The 25,667-nt window shown below is 32.4% G+C and overlaps 15 protein-coding genes across 15 annotated transcripts; 10 read left to right on the forward strand and 5 right to left on the reverse strand.

The window, feature by feature from the left end:
* Positions 1–5,649: 5,649 nt before the first annotated feature.
* Positions 5,650–6,186, forward strand: EIN_087120 (hypothetical protein; the record flags this gene model as incomplete). Its single annotated transcript, XM_004184708.1, has 1 exon — positions 5,650–6,186. The coding sequence occupies one exon, from the start codon at positions 5,650–5,652 to the stop codon at positions 6,184–6,186; it is 537 nt and encodes a 178-aa protein (XP_004184756.1).
* Positions 6,187–6,441: 255 nt separating this feature from the next.
* EIN_087130 (hypothetical protein) lies at positions 6,442–7,797 on the forward strand (the record flags this gene model as incomplete). Its single annotated transcript, XM_004184709.1, has 1 exon — positions 6,442–7,797. One exon carries the CDS (start codon positions 6,442–6,444, stop codon positions 7,795–7,797), a length of 1,356 nt encoding a protein of 451 aa, XP_004184757.1.
* A 1,003-nt stretch (positions 7,798–8,800) lies between these two features.
* Positions 8,801–10,069, forward strand: EIN_087140 (hypothetical protein; the record flags this gene model as incomplete). The annotated part of the gene is made up of 1 exon (XM_004184710.1): positions 8,801–10,069. One exon carries the CDS (start codon positions 8,801–8,803, stop codon positions 10,067–10,069), a length of 1,269 nt encoding a protein of 422 aa, XP_004184758.1.
* A 1,599-nt stretch (positions 10,070–11,668) lies between these two features.
* EIN_087150 (hypothetical protein) lies at positions 11,669–12,371 on the reverse strand (the record flags this gene model as incomplete). Its single annotated transcript, XM_004184711.1, has 2 exons — positions 11,669–12,226; positions 12,312–12,371. The coding sequence occupies 2 exons, from the start codon at positions 12,369–12,371 to the stop codon at positions 11,669–11,671; spliced, it is 618 nt and encodes a 205-aa protein (XP_004184759.1).
* Positions 12,372–12,616: 245 nt separating this feature from the next.
* Positions 12,617–13,432, forward strand: EIN_087160 (hypothetical protein; the record flags this gene model as incomplete). Its single annotated transcript, XM_004184712.1, has 2 exons — positions 12,617–13,219; positions 13,271–13,432. The coding sequence occupies 2 exons, from the start codon at positions 12,617–12,619 to the stop codon at positions 13,430–13,432; spliced, it is 765 nt and encodes a 254-aa protein (XP_004184760.1).
* A 349-nt stretch (positions 13,433–13,781) lies between these two features.
* EIN_087170 (hypothetical protein) lies at positions 13,782–14,183 on the reverse strand (the record flags this gene model as incomplete). Its single annotated transcript, XM_004184713.1, has 1 exon — positions 13,782–14,183. One exon carries the CDS (start codon positions 14,181–14,183, stop codon positions 13,782–13,784), a length of 402 nt encoding a protein of 133 aa, XP_004184761.1.
* Positions 14,184–14,537: 354 nt separating this feature from the next.
* Positions 14,538–15,584, reverse strand: EIN_087180 (rab8, putative; the record flags this gene model as incomplete). Its single annotated transcript, XM_004184714.1, has 3 exons — positions 14,538–14,990; positions 15,262–15,363; positions 15,498–15,584. 3 exons carry the CDS (start codon positions 15,582–15,584, stop codon positions 14,538–14,540), a joined length of 642 nt encoding a protein of 213 aa, XP_004184762.1.
* A 166-nt stretch (positions 15,585–15,750) lies between these two features.
* EIN_087190 (hypothetical protein) lies at positions 15,751–16,086 on the forward strand (the record flags this gene model as incomplete). Its single annotated transcript, XM_004184715.1, has 1 exon — positions 15,751–16,086. The coding sequence occupies one exon, from the start codon at positions 15,751–15,753 to the stop codon at positions 16,084–16,086; it is 336 nt and encodes a 111-aa protein (XP_004184763.1).
* Positions 16,087–16,444: 358 nt separating this feature from the next.
* EIN_087200 (hypothetical protein) lies at positions 16,445–17,262 on the forward strand (the record flags this gene model as incomplete). The annotated part of the gene is made up of 2 exons (XM_004184716.1): positions 16,445–16,894; positions 16,951–17,262. 2 exons carry the CDS (start codon positions 16,445–16,447, stop codon positions 17,260–17,262), a joined length of 762 nt encoding a protein of 253 aa, XP_004184764.1.
* Positions 17,263–17,849: 587 nt separating this feature from the next.
* On the forward strand, positions 17,850–18,212 carry EIN_087210 (hypothetical protein; the record flags this gene model as incomplete). The annotated part of the gene is made up of 1 exon (XM_004184717.1): positions 17,850–18,212. The coding sequence occupies one exon, from the start codon at positions 17,850–17,852 to the stop codon at positions 18,210–18,212; it is 363 nt and encodes a 120-aa protein (XP_004184765.1).
* A 263-nt stretch (positions 18,213–18,475) lies between these two features.
* On the forward strand, positions 18,476–18,910 carry EIN_087220 (60S ribosomal protein L22, putative; the record flags this gene model as incomplete). The annotated part of the gene is made up of 1 exon (XM_004184718.1): positions 18,476–18,910. The coding sequence occupies one exon, from the start codon at positions 18,476–18,478 to the stop codon at positions 18,908–18,910; it is 435 nt and encodes a 144-aa protein (XP_004184766.1).
* Positions 18,911–19,320: 410 nt separating this feature from the next.
* EIN_087230 (hypothetical protein) lies at positions 19,321–19,719 on the reverse strand (the record flags this gene model as incomplete). The annotated part of the gene is made up of 1 exon (XM_004184719.1): positions 19,321–19,719. The coding sequence occupies one exon, from the start codon at positions 19,717–19,719 to the stop codon at positions 19,321–19,323; it is 399 nt and encodes a 132-aa protein (XP_004184767.1).
* A 1,545-nt stretch (positions 19,720–21,264) lies between these two features.
* EIN_087240 (hypothetical protein) lies at positions 21,265–22,257 on the forward strand (the record flags this gene model as incomplete). The annotated part of the gene is made up of 1 exon (XM_004184720.1): positions 21,265–22,257. One exon carries the CDS (start codon positions 21,265–21,267, stop codon positions 22,255–22,257), a length of 993 nt encoding a protein of 330 aa, XP_004184768.1.
* A 574-nt stretch (positions 22,258–22,831) lies between these two features.
* Positions 22,832–24,649, forward strand: EIN_087250 (FYVE, RhoGEF and PH domain containing protein, putative; the record flags this gene model as incomplete). The annotated part of the gene is made up of 1 exon (XM_004184721.1): positions 22,832–24,649. The coding sequence occupies one exon, from the start codon at positions 22,832–22,834 to the stop codon at positions 24,647–24,649; it is 1,818 nt and encodes a 605-aa protein (XP_004184769.1).
* Positions 24,650–24,700: 51 nt separating this feature from the next.
* EIN_087260 (hypothetical protein) lies at positions 24,701–25,666 on the reverse strand (the record flags this gene model as incomplete). Its single annotated transcript, XM_004184722.1, has 1 exon — positions 24,701–25,666. A coding segment is annotated over one exon (966 nt), but the record flags the coding sequence as incomplete, so codon positions are not given.
* Between the last annotated feature and the right edge of the window lies 1 nt (position 25,667).

A 25,667-nucleotide genomic window follows, 5' to 3' on the forward strand; every position in this document is an offset into this window, starting at 1 on the left:
AATTTGTGTATAGTATAATAAACGATACATTATAAGTTTTTCTAAAAACAGGGTTTTAAAATAAGAAAACGTATCAAATAAAATTCTGATAAAAGTTCTTTCATTGAAAAACAAGGAATACGTCATACTTTGAAAATTCCAAAAGTAATTATTTTAATTTAGTTTATATTGTAAATGTTTTGATGTTTTGTAAATAACGTGTAAAAAAGTTGACATTTTATTGAATTTTAATATATGTAACAAACAATCAAATACTATTATATTGTATGTGCTACCATACTGATGGTTAGCGTTCTCACTTTATGAACTTTTGTTGAGAATCATATGGATACGAGATATATTTACGAAATTTTTCTTCTTAACTATCGTTTTAAAAAAATCGTTTTCATTACACAAAATAAATTAAATGTATATGAATAACATTACTACCTTTTTCACATTTTAAAGAAAGATCCTATATATACATTACTCTAAATTATTATAAAATATATTCTATAACTAATATGTATAACACAACTGTGTTAGACTTTTAATTTATATAACATACAAAAATAAAACGTGCAAACTTTTTTCATATTATAAATGATACATCAAACATGAATTGAAAACTACAATATTTAAACTAAATATTGTTTAATTTAGAATAACTTTTAGTTTACAAATTTTAGTTTATATTGATCTGTATGCGTGTTATAACAAGCATATTTCTGGTATTGGAAGGGTTAAAGAAATCCACAAAAAGCAGCGAATGTTTAAAAAGTTGTCACTCATTCAATACACCCATGAATTGAATCAATCTCTATGTGAAAGTGTCAATGTGTAAAATCAGCCGAGATCATTTATTGTTGTAACTTACAGTTTTAACGTGTACTATTTCTGTATTTAATTCAAAAAAGTCGTCTCGATATCTTTATTAAATTTGTCCTGCTTGTTTGTTTTATAAATTTTAAAATAATAAAAATACAAATAATAACCAACAAAAATGGTTGTTTATCATAAAATATAGTTAATCTTATCTAGACATACTTTTTTCTGCCTACTCTGAGATAATTATTCATAAAATCTAAAGACAATGATAAAAAGCACACATATACTTAACGAGAAATTTGCTGTTTCTTGTTTGACAAAACAAATAAATAATATTAGTTGTAACAAGAAAAAAAATCAAATGTGGTTATGTTCACTGAATAACACAAATTGATATTTGTGAATGATATTAACATTGAATAACATGCTTCTGTGTTATAATGAAAATGATAGAGTCGAAATAGTTGTAAAATATCATAACAATAAAACAAATCCATTATGCATCACTTTTACAAACAATGATGCATCTTCAATTGATTATTAAGCAACCCAAATATAAAGAATAATAATATTAATTATACTTCTTTATTGACAATAAAAAGATAAATTACTCATAATGAAAAAAAACAACAAAAATTAAAAATATACACCAAATAAATCAATATAATAGCATTGATAAATAAAGAAGTTTGATTTTTTGTTGTTTGAAAAATCAAAACATAGTTTTGGTTTACCTTATTTATTTTAAACATATTTTCAATAGATTATTAAAAATAAATAATTATATGCATCATTATGTCAATAGTCACAAACAAACAATTGGTTAAACAGTCCATATATTTGAAAAGAAGTCAGACAACAATATAAAGAAAATATGTGGATTATATTTAATGTTATAAAAATAATATATATTTGACACTAAAAACCATTTTAAATGATTGCTTGTTCTATTTTAATAAACTTTGATAAAAACTTTTCAAATGATTTGTCTCTTTATCATGAATATTAAAGGGGTGAAATATATAACAGACAGACAAAAGTTGTCAAAAATCTTGCTACATCGTACTGTCTAAAAAAATACACAATTGATTTTTTGAAAAGTTTGTATTTTTTACAAAGACTGTTGGATGTGCATAAATTTTATATTGTTAACATTAATTATCATTGATGTGTTCATGTTACTTTTTGCAATTTGTATTACATTTCAACTCAAAACCAATTGTTTTTTATTGTTTTATGTATAAAAAATATATTTATTTGTTTCAGAATAAATGTTATTGCATTTTACCAGTATTTTTATTTTGCCATATTTTACGTTTTTGTATATAAATTTTTATTTTTTTCTCGTTTTCTTGTTTTTTATTTCACGACTTAAACTTGTTATTCCATTTTCATTTTGATATAATTGAACTATACTGTGTTAAATATATTTTTTTTCAAAAAAAAACAAAAACACTGCTCTTTTTAGCAGTATTTGTTTATTGGGGATTAAATACGTCGAAGAATTAATAATGAAACCTAATAAACCATCTGTTGTTATTAAATTATTGAAATTAATACAGTATGGACACTCTGCCTTATGCAAAAAGATGTTTTGAGGCTGTTTTTGGTTATTTTTGTAAAAGAAAATCAGAACTTGAAAAAAAAATAATAGATTTAAGGTTCAAAATCAACAATTTGTTGTTCTTCGTATTCGGCGTACTATTCATTTGTGAAGGGACGTCTGATTTCATAAGAGTCAAACATTGGTATGGCGAAGATTTGCTTATATGTCTTTGTTGGGCGCCTCATTGTGCGGGTTTCGAGTCTTTGACCAACTTAATGAGAAATTTCATGGTTTGTATTTTTGATTTTGAAAAATAGCTGTATACTTAATATCAAGTTGGCCTGATGCCAAAGAATATATCACTGTGTCAAAGGGTTGATGTTTATGAACGATATCAACAAAATTACATCTTTTGGTGTCAATAAGTTCGAGTTTCAAGTTGTTTAAATTACTCGATGGTGCTTTAAATTGTTCTATGAGAGTTTGAACATCATAGTCAGTAATTTGCAAAGCGGTAGTCGTTTGTATTTGATCTTGTGGAGGAGTCAATTTTATACATTGTTCTTTATTGAGTTTGATATGATAATGGTTCATGAAAATTTGTGCATCGTTAATACTGATATAAATTCTCATTCTGTTGTCTATCATTCGTATAACAACTCTTCTTCTTTTAAAAGAAGCAATTGTGTTTCTGGCGGTTGTATTTTCTTCAATTATTTCGATTATTTTTCGAATGTGAACAGAAATTAGAAGACCTCTATTCATGTTTCTGTCTTCATTGTTTCTTTTTGTGATTGGGTCAGTGATTCTCACATCTCTAATCCACTTGGTCATAACCTTTTCAATCTCACTGGTGTTCAAAACATCTACAGTGAACCGATCCGTTGTTGGAACAAACGCTCCAGTAGTTACATGTTGATCTACGTTTATGTTTCGAGAAACAGTTTTTACTATTGGGATGTGATACAGCACTTTTTAATAACACCGAAAAGACACAAGTCTAATGGTTGAACTAAATGGCTTGTGCGTGGTACAAAAAAGTGTAAATGAATGTTGTAAGAACGAAAAATTTAAAACAAGTCATCATCAATATGAGCTCCAAAATTGTCCATACAAATGACACTTTTGTCAATGTTTTCCAATTTTAAGTTGATCTTCTTGTTGATGATGAATGGAAGGAGAACGTTGAACATCCAAAAAACAAAAAAAACTAACGGTTGACAAATCCAATTTTGCTCTAAAAAACACTCAATAGTGGATATTCTTCTTTTATTTTTGCATCAAACTTCACGTTTGGTATAACATATGCAATAGGACATTTAGTCCCATCTGCACAGATGCACATGAAAATAGTGCTGCATTTTCCAGATCGGCTTATTCCATACTTTAATTTCTTTTCTGTATTTTCGGGAAAACTGTTAAGTTCTCTTTGTCCGTTCAATCGCTAAATCCAACCTCATCTATATTAAAGAACAAAGCAGAACACGTTCCATTAAAGTTATCGGAAAGTGTAATATAATTATTGACAACTTTCTCAGGATCTATGTTTATTCTTTTCAGTTCTTCCATTTTTGCTGTTCGAGTGAAGTAATGATGCCTCTGTTTTATATGTTTTATGATACCTCGACGAATCATCTCAAATTCATCATCAAATAAACGACATACCATTTCAATTAAGTGTGGGGTAACACTTTCATGCGAAGTATCACACATTTGAAAAGAGTTAAAAATCACAGTGTCCATCACATTGTTGATTTTGCACATACGGGAAAGAGTTGAGAACGTTTGTTTTAAATGTGTATGTTTTGCTCTTCCTTTGATACCAAATAACACTCTGATTATTTCTTCTGTTGGAGGTGATGTTTTGGAAATATTACGAATATATCTAATTTGCTCCACTTTATTTTTGAAAATAAACGGTGTGTCTCTGATTTTTGTGTAAATTTTGCTGTTTTTAAAAAATTTTCCATTTTCTTTCTTTTTTAGTCTTGATTATTTATTTCATTTCCGTAATTAGTGATATTGATAGCCATATTTTCGAGACTTATCGCTTATTCTCGTCTTTCTTTTTTGATGAGAACAATAAAAGGAGGAACAAAGCTATTTGATTTTACGAAGTTTTCGATAATAAATTTTAATGTGAATGAAGTGTTGTGAGCAGATTCGATTTCCATGATTGTTGTGTTATTATTTAGTGTTTTTACCAATAAAAACCGTAAAATTATTTTAATTATCAGTTTAATTGATTATTTTATTATATTAATTAATTTGTTTAATTATGATAATTAATATAAAGTCGGATTTTTAATTAATGATGGAGAAAATTAACTATATATTTAGTTTTTTAATTATAATAAATAGCTTTTTTTCTTTTTTTTTTCGAAATAATAATTTTTTTGTTTCATTTTTAAATTATTTTACTTTTTAACCACATTATACATCCAATAAAAAAAGCAAGAAATGTGGAGTTTGTAATTCAAGTCTGGCCAACTTCCAAGTAATATCAACACAACCAGCAGACCATTTAATGTAGTTAATCACAGAAGTGTCATTGTTGTGGTGTGATTAATAGGTGAAACCAATCGATTTGAAAAGCAAAGAAAAATATTGACAACCAGCGTTTATTTGAGAATGTCAAATGGTAAAAATTAATAAGAAATTTACTATGTATTTATGGTTTTTAATTAGCGATAATCAATTCGATTTCGCTAAACAATTTAAAATGTATTCATTTATTAGTTTTAAAGCCAAATCTTTTTCAAAATGATGTTATTTTCTAAAGTGAGTAAATAATTATAGTCACAAAAACACAATTTTTATTATTATTTTTTTTAATAAAAATAAGTAAAATATAATATAAAATAATATTATTTGGTTTGTTCTTAAAATAGAACATTTTTAAATTTTACAAAAAAATATCCAGTTAATTTTGGGGGTTTTTAATGATTATATACCAAAACAATAAATAAAAAAACTATCAAAAAAAATGGTAAAAATAAACCCATTTACAATTTTATCATATTATCAAAACAAATCGGGATTACTATTTATCTTACCCTTTGTGATCCAAAAATATATTATTAAAATAATTGTAAAATAACTATAACATAAGCTATAACAAAAAAAAATCTCGAGATTTTGAGAAGAATAGACAAAATGCCTTTTCCATACTATAAATTTATGATAAATTAGCTAAGAATAAATGAGTGCCAATCAGAGCATCAAAGATCTCATCAACTCCCGAAAAAATCAAAAGGAAGGTTCTAAAAAATAAGTTGGAACTTCGAAAAGATTAGATGAGTCTGCACTATCTATCCCTCGATGGCAATCACAGCTCGTCGAGTGAAGCATCATTTAGCTCACACCCGACTCTACGGTCGTTATCACCCATGAGGAAACAGCGCAAGCAGTACACAATTACAAAAAAAAGAGAGGTTTGGACGCCAGAAGAGCACGCCCTTTTTGTTGAAGGACTTTCGCTCTATCACAGAGACTGGAAGAGGATAGAACAACACATAAAAACTAAAACAGTCGTGCAGATCCGGTCGCACGCGCAGAAGTATTTCCTCAAAATGAAAAAATCAAATTCAAGGAGCGAATCGCTCTCGTCAGAGTCGGAATCTCCTGTACTCAGTCCTAGCAAATTAGACAATGAGCCAATAAAACGGCGACACTCAATGTCAGCGTTTTCGCCAACTTCTTCGATGTTCTCTGTCGTCGTGAGACCTTCATCAGACTTTAATTCCCCAACGTCGTCAATGTCTCCTCTGTCGGAGGAGAAACAAATGTACCCTAACAACAACTTTTATATGCATCATATCTATACTGATTAATTAACCATATCTTTTTGTACTTTTTGGTCGTTTATAACTTGTTGTTTCATTAATATCGTTTTTTGTGTCTAAATTTGTCATACTCTGAAGGAATTATAATATTTTAATTTATAACTTTTATTTTTTTCTTTGTGTAAAATAGAAAAAATATCTTTGCCTTTGTACTTCGTTTGTAATAACGACTAATATAAACGTTTCTTCGGGATTTTTTAATTCCACGATTTGTTATTTTTCATAAAAAAATCTAAATATCAGATGGAAAAGGATAATAAAAGTCTTGTTGGGTGGTTGGAAAAAAAATACCCCTTTCAAAGAAAATGCGTCGAGGAAACGGCACAGTGGAACGACGAAGATTTGGTCAAATTGATGCCGCAAAAGCCAAGCGATATTGCAGAAACCCTACATGCGCTTTTTCCAGGGATGAAGCTTTATCAAACGAACGTACACAACTACACAATTCCAATTCATTGTTACTCAATTTTGGAAGGATCACAATTCTCTTTGAATGAGAAGTTCAGCAACACAGTAAGCTTTTCGTCATCAAACAACAACTACCAAAATTTGTATTTATCATACAAGAAGTCGACAATTTTAAAAAAGCTTCAAGCACTGTCCGAGAAGATACTTCACCCCACCGGGATGACAAACACGTCAATACCAGCACTGGTTGTTAAGTTGCCAACTTGTATTGTTCAGGTGTCAATTGACAGGTACGAGGGATACTATAACAACCTCTTTTTTAACACTTATAAACGGCTCCACAAATCATTCGAACTTCTTTTTGACGCAGTCGATTTACTCCACCAAACTTTGTTTCAAACAAACCAACACCTTTCGACCTTAACTCGCGTGATGGTTGTTCAATTTCTTCATTCCGTTGGTATTCCTGCACTTCAAGACGCAAAATCCTGTGGTTCGAAACGTCATGTTGTGTATATATTCCCAGCATTGTGTACAATACAAAATGTTGAGTGGTGCGAATGTCCTGATTGTATCGCTTCCAAAATCCCAAACTATTCATTTTCATATCTTCTCACAAAATATCTCGACTATTACTTAAATTTCGACTATTCTAAGAGGATCTCCACATCGCCCAATTTTTACAAAAATAAGCCGGTTTCAAAGGACACTGTAATGAACGTTGTTGCTCCTTTTGTTCCTTGGGTGTTGCTGAGTACCTCCACGAGCATTGTTGACCTACAGGAGATGCTTTTTATTTACAGGACGGTGTACGTCTCAATGGTGACCAAGGTAGCACCCCCAAATTTCTGTTCTTTACAATCAAATTCCCTCCTTACATATGCTGTCGTTACAACAGTTGTCATGTTGTCAAATCTCCCACTCAATTTCCAAATCAAGCAACTCACTGATGTCATTTTTGAGGTTGGAATCACGTGCGAATTTTTGTTTGTCGTTCCTGCATTTGTGTCAAAAATTTCAAAGAGAGGTGGTGTCATTTTTTTGAGATTTGAAAACTTGAACGACTCTGCTTATTTTAGATGGACAGTCCCAGTCCCTTACGACAAAACCTTTTATTCAGAAGATGTCTTCATTCACCGTCCAAACGGCGCACTGTATTTCAACACTGAAAACTTTATTTTCGTCGAATAACATTTTAATAATCGTTTTTTAATTCCGTAATATTAGCAATATAATTTAATTTACTATTAGATGTAGTTTCTCGTTTTATAAAAATATAACAATAAAACGGGAAAAGTATTCTTTTATCCAAATTAATAAGTACTCTTATATTCAAACAATGCAATCTCTCTCTCTTGACGAGATGATCGAAGTGCTGGAACAAACCGACACAAACCCAGAAAAAAATTGGCGGCCCGAGTCGGATATTGAAACTGTCAACAACACTTTTGGAAACCACGAAAGTAAAAAGAAAGACAACAATACCAAAACCGACTCGACATCAAGAGATAATGCTGACCATAATTTTGGAAACTATTTTGTGCTCTCTAATTGTCCGTTACTCTACTTATGTTTCTTTTTATATTTTTGTATTTATATTAATAATAAAAATTATTATTAATTTAACTATACGATAAAATTATTTGCTATAGTTAAAAAAACAGAGTTTATAATTTATAAAAACACATTTCACTGTACGTAATTTATTGTCATTATCTCTTCATTCATCTTGTTTAACACTTTAAAACACATTGAACAAAATTCAAGTAAATTAAAAAACGGGAAATCTAGCGTTTATTAAATAATATTCCAGTTTTGTAGATTTATATTATGTGAATAACAGTACACAACCCAAAAAGGGAAAATCATCAGAAATTAAATTAATATCCCACAAAAAACAGGTCAACAAAAAAACAAGGGCGTTATTTTAAGTGTTTAATAAATATTTTTTGATTCAATATAAGACAACAATCACCTTGACAATTGAACAAACGACTGATTGAAATGACTAATTAATTAATAAAATGTTACTATTAAATGGTTATTATAATAATATATAAGTGTCATTGTTATTCCGTCACTTAGTGATTGGGACGACTTACTCACAAAATTTCCCGTCAAAGGACTGTCAAATACTCATAAAAATCAAAACAATTTCATAGTTGGTCCCAAGTCTGTAATCTGAAAAATTAAGATGAGCTTCTTCCAGCCACACCGCACATTCAACCCCAACGGGAGTAAACACCTCTTTGACAAGATTTTGTTTGTGAAAGACAGTGAGTTTCTCCGATGTTACTGTGCCGAATTAGTGAAAGGGAAAATGGCGCCGGAGTGTAACACCAACGCGCGTCTGTTAGTTGAGTATTTTAACGTTCATGGGAAACTTCTAGATTTAATGAAAGAAGTCGCAAAGCGCGAGATAGAAACGACGAATGTCGAGACGCAGATCTTTCGAGGGAATACCTCATTCACGCGGTTATATGGGGAGTATAGTCATTTATGTTTACTGCCATATTTAAGAGCCGTCACACGAGATATCATTCAGTCGTTGATGTCCGATGCTATTAAATTAGACTCCGATGCTTTTGGTGCGACAGACTCGCCCAATTATAAAGAGACGATGGATACCTTCTGTACGCTCTCAAAGACCTTTGCGACTAAATTAGTCGACTCCATCAATTTATTGCCGTCGCACTTCCACCAGTTGTTGCGATTCATATCCGTCGAAGTCGCTAACAAAAACTCACCAAAATCAACACCACAAAACACTTTTAATCTTCTCTTCTTCATGAGAACTGTGTTCCCCGTGTTCCACGCTCCACAACATGTAATGGACACAATACAACCACCTTCACCAGATATGGCAAAGCGACTCACTGCCTTTTCTAAAGCGTGTCAATCGTTATTGAACGATGGTTCTTTGACGTCTGGAATACCAACGGAAGTTGCGCTTGTCATGACTAACGCTGCAGGTAAGTTGTATGAGAATTTCACCCATCCAAGATCGGGGTATATGACCGAGAAGAGCGGATTGGACTTCACTTTACAAGGCGCTGCACACCAGAAAATTGTCGAACTCATTCGAGCGAATTTGGACGCGATTGTGGGACTGATGACGAGAGACGTCGATGCACTCAAACAAGCACTTTCTTCGGAGAAGAATGAAGACTCCGTCATGACTGAAATGCAGCAGTCGCTTGAATTTTGTAGCAACACGTACGCTGACAGATTACAAGCAGTTGAAGATGAAATCAAAGATCTGACGGGAGAAATCGAGAAGTACAAAACACAATTAACAACACTGAAAAAGGCCATTCAAGACGAGGACAATCTCACTGCAAAGTTACAAGAAGAAATCGGGAAATTAGAAAATGAGTCGTCGAACACTACTAGTCCACGTTCACCTTTAATGGTGTCTGGAGAACACTCGGCATCATCGAAGAAAGAGTCGTCTGAAAATTAATAAGGTATTTAGTAGAGTTTATTCTATACACTCTTGAGGTGTTCCAACAAAAGAAGATGAAGAGAAGAGGGAAGTGGTAATTATTTGGACAAGTACAATGCACAAATCAAATTAATGTGACGAACGGTGAGTGTTATGATCATCACTACTGTGACGATCGCGCTCACGACTTCGACTACGACGGCGATTTGTGGAGCTATAACGGGAGTGACGATTCCGATCTAAAGAATCTTGAACAAATGGATTGTTACGAAGAGATGAACGTTGCTGGAATTTTATACGCTCACGTGTTTTTTGCTCGGAGACTAAACGCTCAAAAATAGACTGTGTACGCTTCTCAACTTCTTCTTGAATGCGATCGATGCTCCACACTTCATCTTCTACATTGGTCTTGGCCATCTAATTTTGATAGTTCTGAATATAGTTCTTTTTATTTATTTTATTCACGTCTTTTATGGTATTTTAAATGGTTTATTATAATAAACTATATTATCCTTTATTTAGTCAATTATAATTCATTTTTATAATTATAATATTATATCAATATAACTTTTGATAATTAATTACATTTATTATTTAAATAATTAAACTGGTTAATCTATAATTGTGTTAAATAAAAACAAAAAATAAATCATCAACAAATATGAAAATAAAAACAATTGATTTATGGGGTAGTTCTGTGGAGCAATTACGTCAAACCGAAACTTTATTAGTAAATAGACTCGTAACATCACAGGAAATATCATATACATAACCTTGGTTGCCGTTTCAATAATACTAAGTGTTTCTATTAGTTATCTATTCTAATAATAATATTATTATTAACTTATAGTTAAAACTATGGTTCTGGAAAATCGAAAAAAATTTTCATTATTTTTATTTAGTTTGATGAAAGCAATTTTTTCTTTGCTCTTTTTTTTTCTCTTTTTTTCAATCCGACTTTGTCCATTTATAAATAAATAATTCGACAATTCTTTTAAATTGTGTGATAACAAAACATACTTGTAAACGCGTGTAATCATATTACAGTTTTTGATCATTTCTAATAATAATATTAAGCCCGGCTGTTACCCCCTTACATTTTTGAGAACTATAAATATAATAACGTTTACCATAAACAACTTCTTTTCTTTCATCAGTCCGATATAATGATTATGTCATTTTAAAATACGTTTTTTCATCCTATGAAATTGGGTTTCAGTTTTTTCTTTTTTTAAACTTTTTTGAAATATTTAGATATTTGAATCATAAATCAATTCTTATTGTTTTTATCTCCATTTCCCCATTACTCTATTAGTACTTTTATTATTACATTACTAGAGTTGAGTATTTCTCTTTTTTTCGTTTGACTTTAAAATTCCATCAAATTCCTCTCATAATTTCCATCGCCAATTTTTATTGAAACACAAACTTAATTTCTTTTGTTTTCAATTTATTGATCAAATCCTTAACAAAAAGTAACTTCATTCTTCCCGATAAATATTAGAGAAATCGTGATAGAATCCACACAAACCCAAACAAATGAGAAAAACATCGATAAAAGAACGAATGGACATCCTCTCAGGCATACACAGCCATATTTGATACACACCCGAGTCCTCACTTTGGTTCTTTCCACTCATCTCCCGGGTTCTTTCCAAGTACATTGATTAACTTTTGTTTCGTCGAGTCATCTATAGTGGTATCTATCGTTTGATGGAAACACTGTTTATGTGGTGTCGGTGTTCGTTTATTTCTTCTTGGCGATGTGCACTGCGGCGGTTTCGGTAACACAAGCTCGGGCTCAAGTTGTGCATAATTTGGATTTGGTGTCGCCGGAGACATTCGCGGCGACGACCGTGTGATTGGTGTCATCCGTCGTGATGGGGTGAACGGCCGTTCTTCTTCCATTTTCACAGACGGAATGCCTTGGCCTTGTGGATGTTCGTTTGAAGGGGGTGGGAGTGGGATTTTATAGACGCGAAATTTGTCGACGGCGTCTTTTGGTGTTTGTGGCTCTTCGACATTTGCCGTTGCGATCTGGATGAAGTTCTTTATCAACTCTTGGTTCAACAGTGTTGTGAATTTAGATGTTGAAATGATCTCCGCTGTTTGTGTTTCTGCGTTGACGACAAAAGTGAAAGCAATTGTATGTGGGTTGTTTAACAACTGAGTGTGCTACTTGTTACTATCTATTAATTATCTATTAATTATATGTTACTATAATTAATAAATCATAATAACTTCATAGAAAATAACAAACAATAGCATTGCATAAGACTGAAGAGATCTGAGGGATATTTGGTGGGGTGTCTGGTTTCATAGTCTTTCTCCTAAATTTTTTAGTTTTAACATTTTTAACATTTTTTATTTTTTTAAATGTTTTTTATTTTGAAAATTTTGTTATAAATAACATTTTTTGGTCGAAAATACCAACAATAGTTATTTTTAATTTATTGTATTTTCATTTGGTTACAAAATCTAAAAATAGAATAGATGCTCTTTGAGTGTATTATAAATAGAAGAGATGATAAAGAAGGAAAAAAGGCTAGGATCTAGGAGAAATTAATGACAGAAGAGACTATTAGTGGAACACCAATGCAATCTTCAGAGGAAAAGAAGTTGAAAGAGGAAGTGTCAAAAGGCGGAGCCAATATGAAACTCCAAGAAGATATCAAAGCGCGATGCGATTTAGTCAATTGGGTGATTGCAATAAGTCAGAAATACAATTTAAGTAGTGCTATTATGGTCCAAGTCATTATCTTATTTGACAAGAATGTTAATAAGAAAGTGCCTTCACGAGATTTGACAGTCTTGGCTTGCTTCATTCTGGTAGTCGAAAGTCTACTTCCTTTAACTCCATTCCAAGTTGTTCAAATATGTCGAAACCGATTTTCTTATGATGAAATCACCAAAGCCAAATTGGAGATAAAGAGTGTGATGAAGCAAGAAGATATTGATAATCCAATAGAAATGTCGAATCAGTTTTGTGACTATTTGTTGAAGGGTGGATTTTTCAATTCATTCATTAGTGACGTGGTCAAGAAGATGTCTTCATTATTTGTATTACTAGTCTCATTCAACCCAAACTTTTCGGCTTTCAATAGAAAGTTACTAGCAATATGTTCTGTTATATTATTTACAAGAGACTTTCTTCCACGTTGTGACTTCGTTTGTTCTTTTCAACGTCACCATAAAAATAACAATGCAACTAAAATTTAGAAACCCGAGTCCGTCTTTGGCAATGAGTATACAGACAAAATTATTGAAGACTCTTTGAACACTTTCAAACGAGACTTGAAGAACAATTTGGTCTCTTATCGCAGATTCCAAAGCTTTGATATTATTTATAAAGAGACTGAGCAGTACTTGAAGTTAAATTAATTTATTTTACAGTTAACCTATTGAACGACACGCCACAACTGAACGTCGATACAAATTTAGTTGCTTTTTAAACAAATAGACAAATTTGATAGACTCAAATTTAAAATATACCTTTTTCTATTTAAATAAAAAATAAAGTAATAAATACACACTACCATTTCAGTATGTCCACTTCTCTATTCAAAACAACACAGATTGATTATTTCAACATTCAAATGAATAGTTCATTGCTTTATTTTAAGTTCCAATGCAATACGTCAAACTAATTAAACTGTATATAATTAAGTTCAACCATATCTAAAATAACAAGAAGTTAATTATACTTACGAGAACGTTACAATACAAACAACTACACATCCTTTTTCTCCTCTGAAACTGTTTCTGATGGATTTTCGTCAGGGATGAGGTCGGCCTGTTCCATAGAGAGACACTTATCTTCAATTGTAGCAGCCTTTTTCATGAAGATTTCCTCAAAGACAGCACCGAGTTTATAGAGATCTTCTTCTCCAATACATTCCTCAATCATCATCCCTTTTTTAGAAAGTTGAACACATTTGTAGTTCTGAGATGTCACTTTCGCGGTTTTTTGTTTGACTATTTTAACGGTCCATCCACGCTTCAAAAGAAGATAAAGAAGAGCGTCCGTGTGAAGAACAAAATTCGAACGACTTTTTCGTTTTTTCTCATTGTCAGTCTTCGTCTCTTTCGGTTTATCTACTTTCGGTTTCTCAGGGGAAAGATGAGATTCCATCTATCTGATTTTTAAGTTCGTTTTCCCTCACTTTTCTCGTGGTCGCTTTTTTTTTCGTTTTTAATTAAATTAATATATTTTTTTTTTTAAGTTCCATATTTTTGATTTGTTTAAATTATATTTAAATGTAATTCATTCGATTTTTTAATTTTATTTTTATCACATTTTTTAGTGTTCAGTGTTTTTTCTTTGTGAAAGTTATAATACCAGTCTCTAGTAAACTGTATTATATTATACTAGTTACATTGCAGAATGAAATAAAAATATTATATTAGTACCAATAGAATAAAAATAATACAAAAAAGACCAAAACACACAAAACGGAATAACAAAACGAATAACAAAAGGCACACCTTAGCAGCACCCGTCCTTCTTCTGTGGTTGCACTTGCTCTGAATTTTCCTTTTGTTCCTGTTTTGGTTTTTGTAAGACGATGACTGGTTCCGACGTCGATTGTGGAGCCTCCTGTTGGAAGTTTCTTGACTGTAAAATCGACTGGACGAGTTCTCTGAACGATGATTCGACTTTCACGTTGAGTTTAGCGGAAGTCTCGAAAAATGGATATCCGTTCTCCTTTGCATATGTCTGTCCTTCCTCAAACGATATAATCCTTGAATCCATTTCAAGATCTACTTTATTGCCTAATATCATCACTTTCACGCCTTGTGGGCACAACTGACACACATTCGATATCCACTCTTGGACGGTTTCAAAGGACTGTCGACTTGTTATGTCGTAAACAATCAACGCTCCCTGTGAATCGCGATAAAACTGTGCAACGATACTACGGTATTGTTCTTGCCCACACTACTGATGAGTTACTATTGTATGAACCATTCCATTAATAGACATTACTATTAAATAGTATCGAATAGAACATTACTATTATCTTTACTATTTATACTAAAATGGTATAGTAGAGATACTATACTTTCTATTGTATATTAGTAATATACTATAACTCTCTTATAACTCTCACCAATCCAAGACTCAAATGATTGGGTATGGTATATTTTATAGTTATAAAATTATTTTGTTCTGGTTCAACACACGAATGAAAAATACATAAAGGACAAACCGTGTCTTTCAATGTCAAGTCAACTACACACTGATCAAAATCCATTTTACTTCGGAACATCTCGATTCCGACGGTCGAGTCTGTTGCTTCATCGAAACGTTTCTTCGAAGTCAGTTTTGGTAAAAAGACGAGATTGGTTAATTATAAATTAATTATAAGTTAATTGTAGTTTTATTATAGTTTTAAATAGTAAAAAAGATAAAATGAAAAGAGTGGAGGAACGCTAAAGAACAAACATTAATTAACTGACGAGCTAAGCACGTTTTTCCGACACCCGAATCGCCAACAAGAATCAGAGTGAGTGGAATTACGGGTTTTGTCATTGTTTTTTGTTTTAAAGATCGTTTCATTTTTTTTCAAAAAAAAAATTAATTCGATTTATTTTGCATTTTCGTTTTTGTTTCCAAAAACGTTTCACTGATCAAATCACAAGATTGAAAATGACGGAATGTGGGAACATAAAGGGGAAAAAATACACACAACAACGGAATGCAACGACATATTAAAGGTAAAATATGGGTTATGGTTCCATACGGAGTTGAACCAGATAAACTCTTTCATTATTTTAGCAGCTTTGGAGATATAGACGAGTTCAAAATTAGTAAGTGCAACGAGACTGAAGTGGTGAAACTTGTCTACAACAACGAGGAGGGCTGCGAAAAGTTGGACCATGCTGTAAGCACCACCAACATATTTGGAGGGCCGTTTTGTGTGAAAGTGCTCAAAAGGGAGTACAAAAAGTACGAAACCGACCACAGATTAAATACCAATGAAAAGTTTAAGCAAAAGGAATTTCATCTCGACTATCCTCTTGCTTGGATGTGATGTTATCAAAAGATTTTAATTTTCAAAACTTTATATTAACAATAAATCTATTTTTTATAATTTTTATTAATAAAATATTACATTATTAAAAAAAATGTTCAACACTAATCAAACACTTATCATTTATTTTATTTAGTTGTTGTTATTAAGTACCACTGTTTCCGTGATATTGCTTTGAATTCAACTTGGCAATAGCATATATTATGTTCGACTGTGAATGTCAATTTATAATATTTCAAAAAGATTTTCTACTGTTTGAGTTTTTCATTATTATTTTTTTACTATTCAATTATTTACACCACTCCATTCCAACCCAAAAAACTAAAACCTCAAACTAAGAATTGTTAAATCGACAACAATGTCAAAGGAAGATGAATCAATAAAAAATGAACTTCTCTTACATTTTGAACTTATTGGCCGGATCGAGCTGCATCCATCCATTTCCAATAGACCATTCCCCTCTTTGGCGAAATCCCTTATAGAAAACTACACATTTCCACAATTCAAGTTTCCAGAAGACTCTGTCCATCAATTTGTGAAGTCCAATGACATCATTTGTTCGACAACTCTCATCGAATGTATCGACGTTGTTTTAGACCCAAAACCACTTGTCAAGTCACAAACGATGATTTATTGTTCAGCGCCCGATGTGCACCAAATTGTCTTGTCGCCGAGTTATTATTTCGAAGTGACATTTGAACACGCCCCGAACTCAGTCATTAGAAATCCTAACGACTCAAGTTTTCAAGACGACGAAAGTGGTGTTATGAATGTTGTTGCTGTTGGTCTTGCAAGTTCTGGGTACATTGTTTGTCTTTTTCATTTGTTGGCAATTCATCAGTTAAGATTTGTACTCATCTGAAGCCTGGACAAATGCTTGGGTGGAACAAAAAGAGTATTGGCCTTCACTCCGACGATGGAAACTTATTCAAAGACGGTGACAATGAAACTGTATGTGGAGCAACAACGTATGGAGAAACTTTGGGGTGTGGATACACTCCAAAGACGCACACCGCATTTTTCACACGATGTGGAAAACTTGTAAAAGAGACGGAAGTGTCTTTTACTGATGTCCACTTAGCTTTGTCGATTAATAGTGTCGACGCTTTTCGAGTTAACATCGGGAAGTCTCCCTTTGTTTTTGACTTGTTCGACTACATCAACAAAAAGAAGTAGAAGGCGACTTTCTTCTAATTTTTATTAACAAATTTTTACTATTTATGTATAATAAAGTACTAGACTTCAACTGGTTTAATTCAAATTTGGTATTAAAAATCTTTTCATCAAAAACAACTCTAAATTGGTTATCGCAAAATTTGAAATGCTTAGAAAACTACGAGAAAATCGGCATTTTATGAATCCGTGTAACGTTGTTTTAAAGAATGCAAAGATTTGTCATTCGATGAAGATATCTATTAATGGTGATAGTTTTTTGAATTAAAAAAATAGAAAAAGTTATTGAATTGTTTGTTTGGACCATTTTGGTTTCGTTTAAAAATAAAAATGGCGATGTGGTGTTGTTATCTTAATTGAGCAAACCGAAACGAATAATCCAACAAAAAAGTGGATTTTGTCCGTCAAAATTGAATAAATTTCAGTCGCAATTGCACCACAGAAATAAAAATGCCGAAAAAAGTGCAAAGTGCTCAAAAAAGATACAACAAGTCTGAATGAGTACAATCAATCCTCGACTTTTTGTTGTTGACAGTTTTGTCAATGAAAAGAAATGGAAAACACACAACTGAAAAGTTTAGATAGAGTCAATGGATTCTCTCCATATCAGCTGTTTCACAAAACCAAACAAACGCACAGAAAGCCCATTAGTCTTTCATACACATCTTGGAGCTACCGCTGCACGAAAAAGATGTAACTCGACGGATTTATGTAAACAAGACTTCTGTCATACGGTCTTCATGGAGAGATGTCAAACGGAGAATGGACATACTATGTCTTCACTTGACTTCGATGAAGAAGATGAAGAAATTGTGAACTTATTATCACAGATGACTATTAATAAACAACAAAACCGCCGAATCAGTCTAGATGAAAGATGTCACAACCCAGCACCTTCCTTTTCGTTGTTTACGTGTCACAATGAAAAAAGAAATTCGTTTAATGTAATGTGAATGGACATATTTGTTCCATTTTAATTTTTTAGACAAAGAAAAATACTACAATGTTGAATATATGAATTTTCTATTGACTTTTTGGTTGAATTTTTTATTTAATAATATTGTTAATTATTAGTAAGTAAAAATATGTTAATCTAATTGTTATTTTTACCATTAATGAATTAATAAAAGTTACTAGTAAAATTATAGTTGATTATATTGTATAAGTATCAGAAAAGGGTTAAAAAGGTTTTGTGAGTACTACTATACGCCAGTTGATGAGCAAAGCCGTTAAAGCCCCAGCAAGTGAGAAAGTAGTTGTCGACAAGAAGAAAGTTACTAAGGACGAGGAGGCCACCACTTTCACTTGTTTCTTCGACTTGACAAGCTGCACCGATTTCATTGAGCCAAAGAAGCTTGTCACATACTTCAAACAAACCATTAAAATGAGCGGAAAGGCTGGCAATACCAAGGGCATTTCAGTCACTATTGTTGACGGAAAGAAGGTGACCATCACCACCCAGAAGGAAGGACTTTGCAAGAAGTACATGAAGTACTTAATGAAGAAGTACCTCAAGAAGAACAACCTCAGAGAATGGCTCAGAGTCGTCTCCGACAAGAACGAGGGCTTTGTCTTGAAGTTCTACAACGTCCAGAACGACGAGGAAGAAGAGAAGGAAGAACCAACCGCACAAGCCGAGGACAAACAATAAACGTGCTTAGTATCTTTAATTCGATTTTTTGTGGTCTGTTTGCACTTCGTTGCAGGGACAAGTTAGTTTTGGAACGACTTTGTCTTCTTTTTCTTTTAAAACTTATGGATGGAACTGTTAATAATTTGTAAATTGATTATTTTGTATTTGTTGAAGGGTTCTATTAGGTTTTTTAATGGTATTTTAGTTTTAATAGTAATAGTATAGGTTTCATTAAAACTAATAGTGTATTGAATTTTAATTATAATAAAATTAAATTTTTAGTATATAATAATATATAGTTTTTTAATAATAGATTAATTATAAAATGAACGAATTACATTGAAGTTATAATAATGTAATATATTTATAATATAAATAAGAACTTAAGATAATAAGAAAAGTAATAGTAACAAAAACATATTTAAAAGTTACAATGTTTCGTCGAGACTATATGCGAATTCTAGTATATACCACCATCTATTGACTTTATCATTAGGTAAAGATCTAAACCAATCATCGTTGAACTTAAGTTCTCTACCAGCAATAAAAATTTTTTTGTCTTCTTCAGACATTGACTCAACGACTGGAATAGTAGCAGCAATCTCGTTCATTGGTTTGTTGTTAACTTTCATCAACTTGACATAGTCGACGAAGAAAGAACGGAGTACATCTTTTGTTTTTTCGGAAGGAGAGACGATGTGGTCGATTGTTAAATGATTGTTCTTAAAAGCACAGATGTTCGATGATTTCACTTTATGATGGAACCCCATTGCATTCAAAAATTGAATATGGTTCTGGCCTAGGTTGAAAGCGTCATGATGTTTCATAGATGATTTTTAACTGAATTTGAGAACCCTTATATACCAAAAATAAAATGGAAGAATTTTTCGAAGGTTCTTGCCTCCTTGGCATAATAGCCCGAATGTAGGTCATGTTTTTTAAGTACTATTACTTATAATTTGTTTTCTTATAATTTGTTATATCTTTAATTTTAGGTTTAATTAAAGTCTATTTGACTGACATTTGGTTGTCTTTCTTATGAATTGGTGTAACAAAATATTCGATCTGGTAAATAGTTGATTTATATAATTATTATTATCTATTAAAATAAAATAAATAAATTAATTAAATTTTCATGTGTGTTAACATATGTAAACTGTGCCATGATGATGGTTTATCATAAATAGTATAGTATAGTTTTCTTTTGTTTATTTATAGTTTTTAATAATCCAGGTCAAGTTCATGTATCATAAAAATCATAAGTTAACTAAATCTTTCTAACAAAAAAGTTATCGGGGATTGGTAGACTATCATTTCGGGATAACTATTGAATATAATTTTGAAATTACCCATAAATAATTATAGTATTAGATATTTAACAAAATATATTAGATATTATAATTCAAAAAAATTGGGAGTATTTTTTATGTTAAAATAATTTTTACTAAAACAAAGTCACAAATCTTAGTAACACAAACCAAGATAAATCTCATTTTTATTTATATTTCTTTTAAATATAAATAAAAATTAATATTCTTTTCATTGAAATTGAGTTTTAATAAAAATCATGGCTTCATTTTTTGTTAAAAAAAATAACCATTTTTTGTTAAAAAAAATAACCATTTTTTTATTATTTACAAATTTAATAATTTTATCTTTTTTTATTAATAATATATATAGGTATAATATAGATTTTGAAATAAATATAATTTAACAAATTTAATAATTTTTGTTATGAATTTTAATTCATTTAATAATAGTAAAAAAATAATAATTAAACTTAGTTATTTTTTTTAATTAATCAATTAAAAATCATGTTGAATAAATTATTACAGTAATATATATTTAAACTATAAGTATAAACAATTTATTTGTTTTTTTATAAATCACCGATAGTTTCTATAATTATCAATTCGGAACTTGTTTTGTTGAATTAATATTCAAATCCACTTTCGATTAACTTCTCGAAACCAGCCCAACATCTATAATAAGGTTATCATTTTTAGCCCGAAAAAATCCGATTGTGATTACTCATTTTTGTATAATTTGAGTCATTTATTCCCGATAACACAGTCGTTTCTTTTGTCACAACTTCTTTCTTTGTTTCTTTCTCTCATAAATTGTCTTGCTTTGTCTAGCTTCACCAATACCCATATTTTGCCACTCTAAACTAAAAAACAACCATATATAAACTAGTAAACTTACTATCGAAATAATCTAATCACCAGTTGTTCGACGTGTCTCTTTTTCACCTATAGATGCCCTTCTCAATGAAGAATTTATCCTGAAAAAATAGAACAAAAAACTGAAAAACAGAAGAATTAATTTTCATGAACCCGAATGACCAAATGCACTTTAGCCGGATAAAGCCGATGTACATGTACTTCCGCAGGGTCGAAGTAGAAATCAATGCGCTACAAAAAGCGTTTCCATTGGAGGTGACGATTCTTCCGCACCCCCTTACACAAACAAATTTCATTACATTAGTTGGAACCCTTCCTATTAAGTACTTAGAAAACAACTATAACATCCCTATGATGGTCATGTTTCCTTATGACTATCCTATTAAACCCCCTTTTTTCTTAACTGACCCCTCCCCAGAAATGATGATAGTCCCACAACACCCTTATGCTATGCCAGATAGAACTATTACACATCCACTCTTAGCAACTTGGAATGAAAACTCGACGAGTTTAGATATCATGGCGTGCTTACAACGAGACTTCTCCAACTTACCTCCCTTAAAAAAAAGAAAAGAAAATTTGCTCGATATCCAACAACAACTCCAACAAGAAATCCAACAACTCAAGCAAAACCCTGGTGCTGTTCCGTTTCGATCAAATGATACTTTTAACACTTTTGCCCCTTTCAACCAATTCAATCAATACACCCCTTATAGACAATTCCCTCAATACCCACAAGGACTGCCTCAAATGATGCCTCCTCTCCCGCAATATCAACAATACCCACCTTATCAACCTCAAATGCAACAACAATATAACGACTACTTCAATCCGTTTAAAAGACCAGAAACATTTAACACGGGATTCAATCCCTTCGATAAACAAACTGTGCAACAGAAAAGTCCAATGGCTTATAAGAAGGGATCGATTCATCAAGAATTTTCGGGAGACTCTGGAATGGTCCCACCTCCACAAAGATCACCAATCGACATCAAAGAACAAAACGGAAATGACTTGCCTTCCGCTTTCATCTCAGCTCAAGCTAAGATGGAGGAACAAAATGTCGCAAACCCCGCTAATTTGGCGGAGTTGAACAAACTCCTGATTGAAGGAAAAATATCAACAGAGACGTTTAAGAGGCTTTACATCGAATATCAGAGGAGAAACCACTTGCAGAAGTGAGTTGTATATTTACTATGTCTTGAATCGTTGTTTGTTTGATTATGGTTATTTTATTATTATTTAACTAGAATACCATTCATCAATGTTTCATTTGATTTTAAAATATTTTTATTTTTTTGAAACCAAAATGAACAATCGGAAAATTAACTATATTTAAACTATAAAATAAACAATTTTTTCAAATAACTTTGTGTGAATTGTATAAAAATGATTAGAAATTTTCAAAGAAAACGAAATTATTATTTTAGAAGACGAAGATACAAACACTACATCGTAATCTAACTGTTTTTTACTATATCATATTAATTAATTATAATATATTTCTAAGTACAAAGTCGGAACATTTTAACTTTTCAAAACAAAATAGCAACGAAACTGATTTTATTCCGATATGATTCTATCTTCTCAAAAATGCTTTGAACATTGTAAAACTATTATAACAATAATAAATTAAATGAATAATAAATATTATAAATAAAGAAATTAATACATCTTAGAGTTCTTAGTTTTTTTTGATAATAACTGAAATTAACACTTGAAAACTCGAATAATCAAAGAACTTAAAAAAGTAAGTATGGAAGCGGAGAAAGAGGGGAAACTCACAAAAAGACAACACGTGGCCCAAGAAATATTAGACACTGAAGTTAGTTATTTGCGCTCCCTGCAAGACTGTGAGAAGTATTACCACGAAGTACTTAAAGTGAGCAAAATCAACCAAGAACAGGTCCAAGAAGTATTTCAAGACTTTGACCAAGTCATTGAGATCAACAAACTGTTGAAACAAAGACTTGAAGAGTCGAGTAAAGAAACACTCGAGTGTATTATAGTACAACAGTTTAACAAGTTTGTGCCATTCATGAAGGCTTACAAGCAATTTGTGAGTAATAACGAGAATGCGTTCAAAATCATCTCCGAGTGGGAGGAAGACAAAAACGTCATGGACATGCTCGAGAAGTGTCGCGAAAGTATGCCCGGCGAAATCCAACACGACTTAAGGTCATTACTCATTATGCCTATTCAACGTATTCCTCGTTATGTCTTACTCTTGAAAGAGTTGAAGAAGAACACGACGCAAGAGCACCCCGATTATAAAATGTTAAGTGAAACCCTCGACAAAATGTCTGAAGTCGCCAAAGACGTGAATGAGTCGATTAAAGAGTCCGAGCGGCGGTTGGCACTTTTTAGAATGAAAAAGGTCCTCACCAATTACAAGGAGTTCTGCGAGAGTATTGCCAAGAAGGGAGAAGTCCCCGAAAAGGATGTAGTACAGGCGCATCGATTTTTTGTGATGGAAGGTGTTCTCACAAAAGTATGCCGGAAGGCGAATAAAGAGCGTTACTTTGTGTTGTTCAATGACATCATGGTGTATGGGGAGGGGAACAAAAATTCGGTGCAAATTAGTGAAGTCTTCAAGATGCGCTCGACAGTGGTCGAAGAAGTTCCTGATTCGGATAAACAACAGTTTGCGTTTCAGATCAGAAATGCGGAGAGAAGTTTTGTGGTCTTTTGTAAGTCGAAGGAGGAGAAGGAGAAGTGGGTGAAGAACATTCAGGACCAAATTACGAATTCTAAAACAACACTGGGGAATGAGGCAAAGGGTGCAAACTTCATTCGACCGGTTTTTGTGCCCGACTCGGAGTCACCGGAGTGTGCGCTGTGTAAATCGAAATTCAGTTTTGTGAATCGAAGACACCACTGCAGGAAATGTGGGAAATGCATCTGTGCGGAGTGCAGTAAAGGACGAATGCCTATTAATGAGGGGAACACTACACAGGAAAGAGTGTGTAAACAATGTTATGAGGAATATTTAGCAACACACTCCGACAAGAAAATAGCACGGTTGATGGCGAAGAAAACGAAGACAGGGAAAGACACGGTGAAAGAAAGTCCACGCGAGAAAGATAAAGAGAAAAAGGAAGGTACCACTTCCACAGAGACGAGTGAAGTGAATAACTCTGAACAAAAAAGTACATTGACTGACGAGAATGAGACGGATGAGAGTGAGGAAAAAACAAAGAAAGAGGGCAAAGAAACCCCACGAGACCCTTCTCAAGAGGTTCTAAATGCAAATGGAGAACAAGCAGAAACCCCAAGAGAAAGTGAATTGGACACCATCATGGAGTCCGCCGAAATCATCGAAGACAAAAACGGAGAAGAACCCCCAACAGGCGCTTTTGTCGAACCAAAACATGAAGAACAAAAAGAAGAAGAACCACAAACTAAGGAACAACTTGCTAACGCACGAATCTCAAAATGGAACGTCTCTTCGAAAACACTGACGCGAGGACAAGGGAGACTTGCGGGGCATGGAGCACAGTCGTCGAACTCTTCCAAATTCTTCCGAAAGACTACTGAGATACCAAAAGTCTATGAACCAGAAAACAATAATTAATTACATTTACTTTTCATCTTAAGTATTGAATGAAAGACGGTCTTCTTGTCTTTAGAAGAGTGTTGTAGTGCGGTAATTCAATATTTTAGTTAAGTCCCCAATAACATTGAGAATAAGTTTGTGCTTAGCGTATTTGACCAATTCAAAAGAAGACAAAATTCCATTGAATTGCCGCTCTTCGAGTTGCTCTGCTATTTTGAATCGATTTCCGTACGTGCTGTCAAACACTAATAATTTGCGAAGAGAAACCAATAAGCGAAGGATAAAAGAACTATCATCGATTTCAAAGAGTAAGATGACAAATTCAAAGAAATTTGGGATCGACAAGATCCCTTCTAATATAGCGGGGTTTGTGGTTTCTATACACTCCACTGCAAAGAGTCCAACTTCAAGTTTTAAGTCGTGGTCGTCGATTGTTTTAATGAAGTAATTGATGAGTAATGGAAGGAATTGAGATACGGTAGTATACTCTACATTGGGTATACGAGTATACACCATATTATATAATATAGTTACTAATCGAGACTTTGTCTTCGCTGAGACATCACTACAGAGAACTTCTTTCGTTCGCTCGAAGATGTCGGGTTGTCCAAATATAGTGCATTGTTCACTGCCATGCTCGACATATCCACCTAAGTAACTTACACACGCTTCTAAGACTGGTTCGAAGTCACATCGATAATATTGTAAAACCAAGGGGTAATACCTTGAGAGTTCCGTGAAGTTAACTTTGTCGTGCAAAAGGAAAGATAACGTCCATATTGCGTCGGGGACATACGGCTTATCGAAGATGATCGGCTTTAATAGTGTAATGATAATAGGCATAGTCTCTTGGACTTTATCATATGGGACACAAGGGTCGTTATTAATACAAAGGTTTCTAATAATAAAGACCAAATCAGTGAGTAACGACTCATTATTTGAGTACTTCGTGTACATGTAAGTGACCATTTTAACAATGCCTTCGTTCAACATGAAGTCGCGTGTCTCGGCGCGCTCGCCGGCCAAATTTGCGATG

Source organism: Entamoeba invadens, assembly GCF_000330505.1.
Source record: "Entamoeba invadens IP1 unplaced genomic scaffold scaff_1105074725643, whole genome shotgun sequence".
NCBI classification, from domain to species: Eukaryota; Evosea; order Mastigamoebida; family Endamoebidae; genus Entamoeba; species Entamoeba invadens.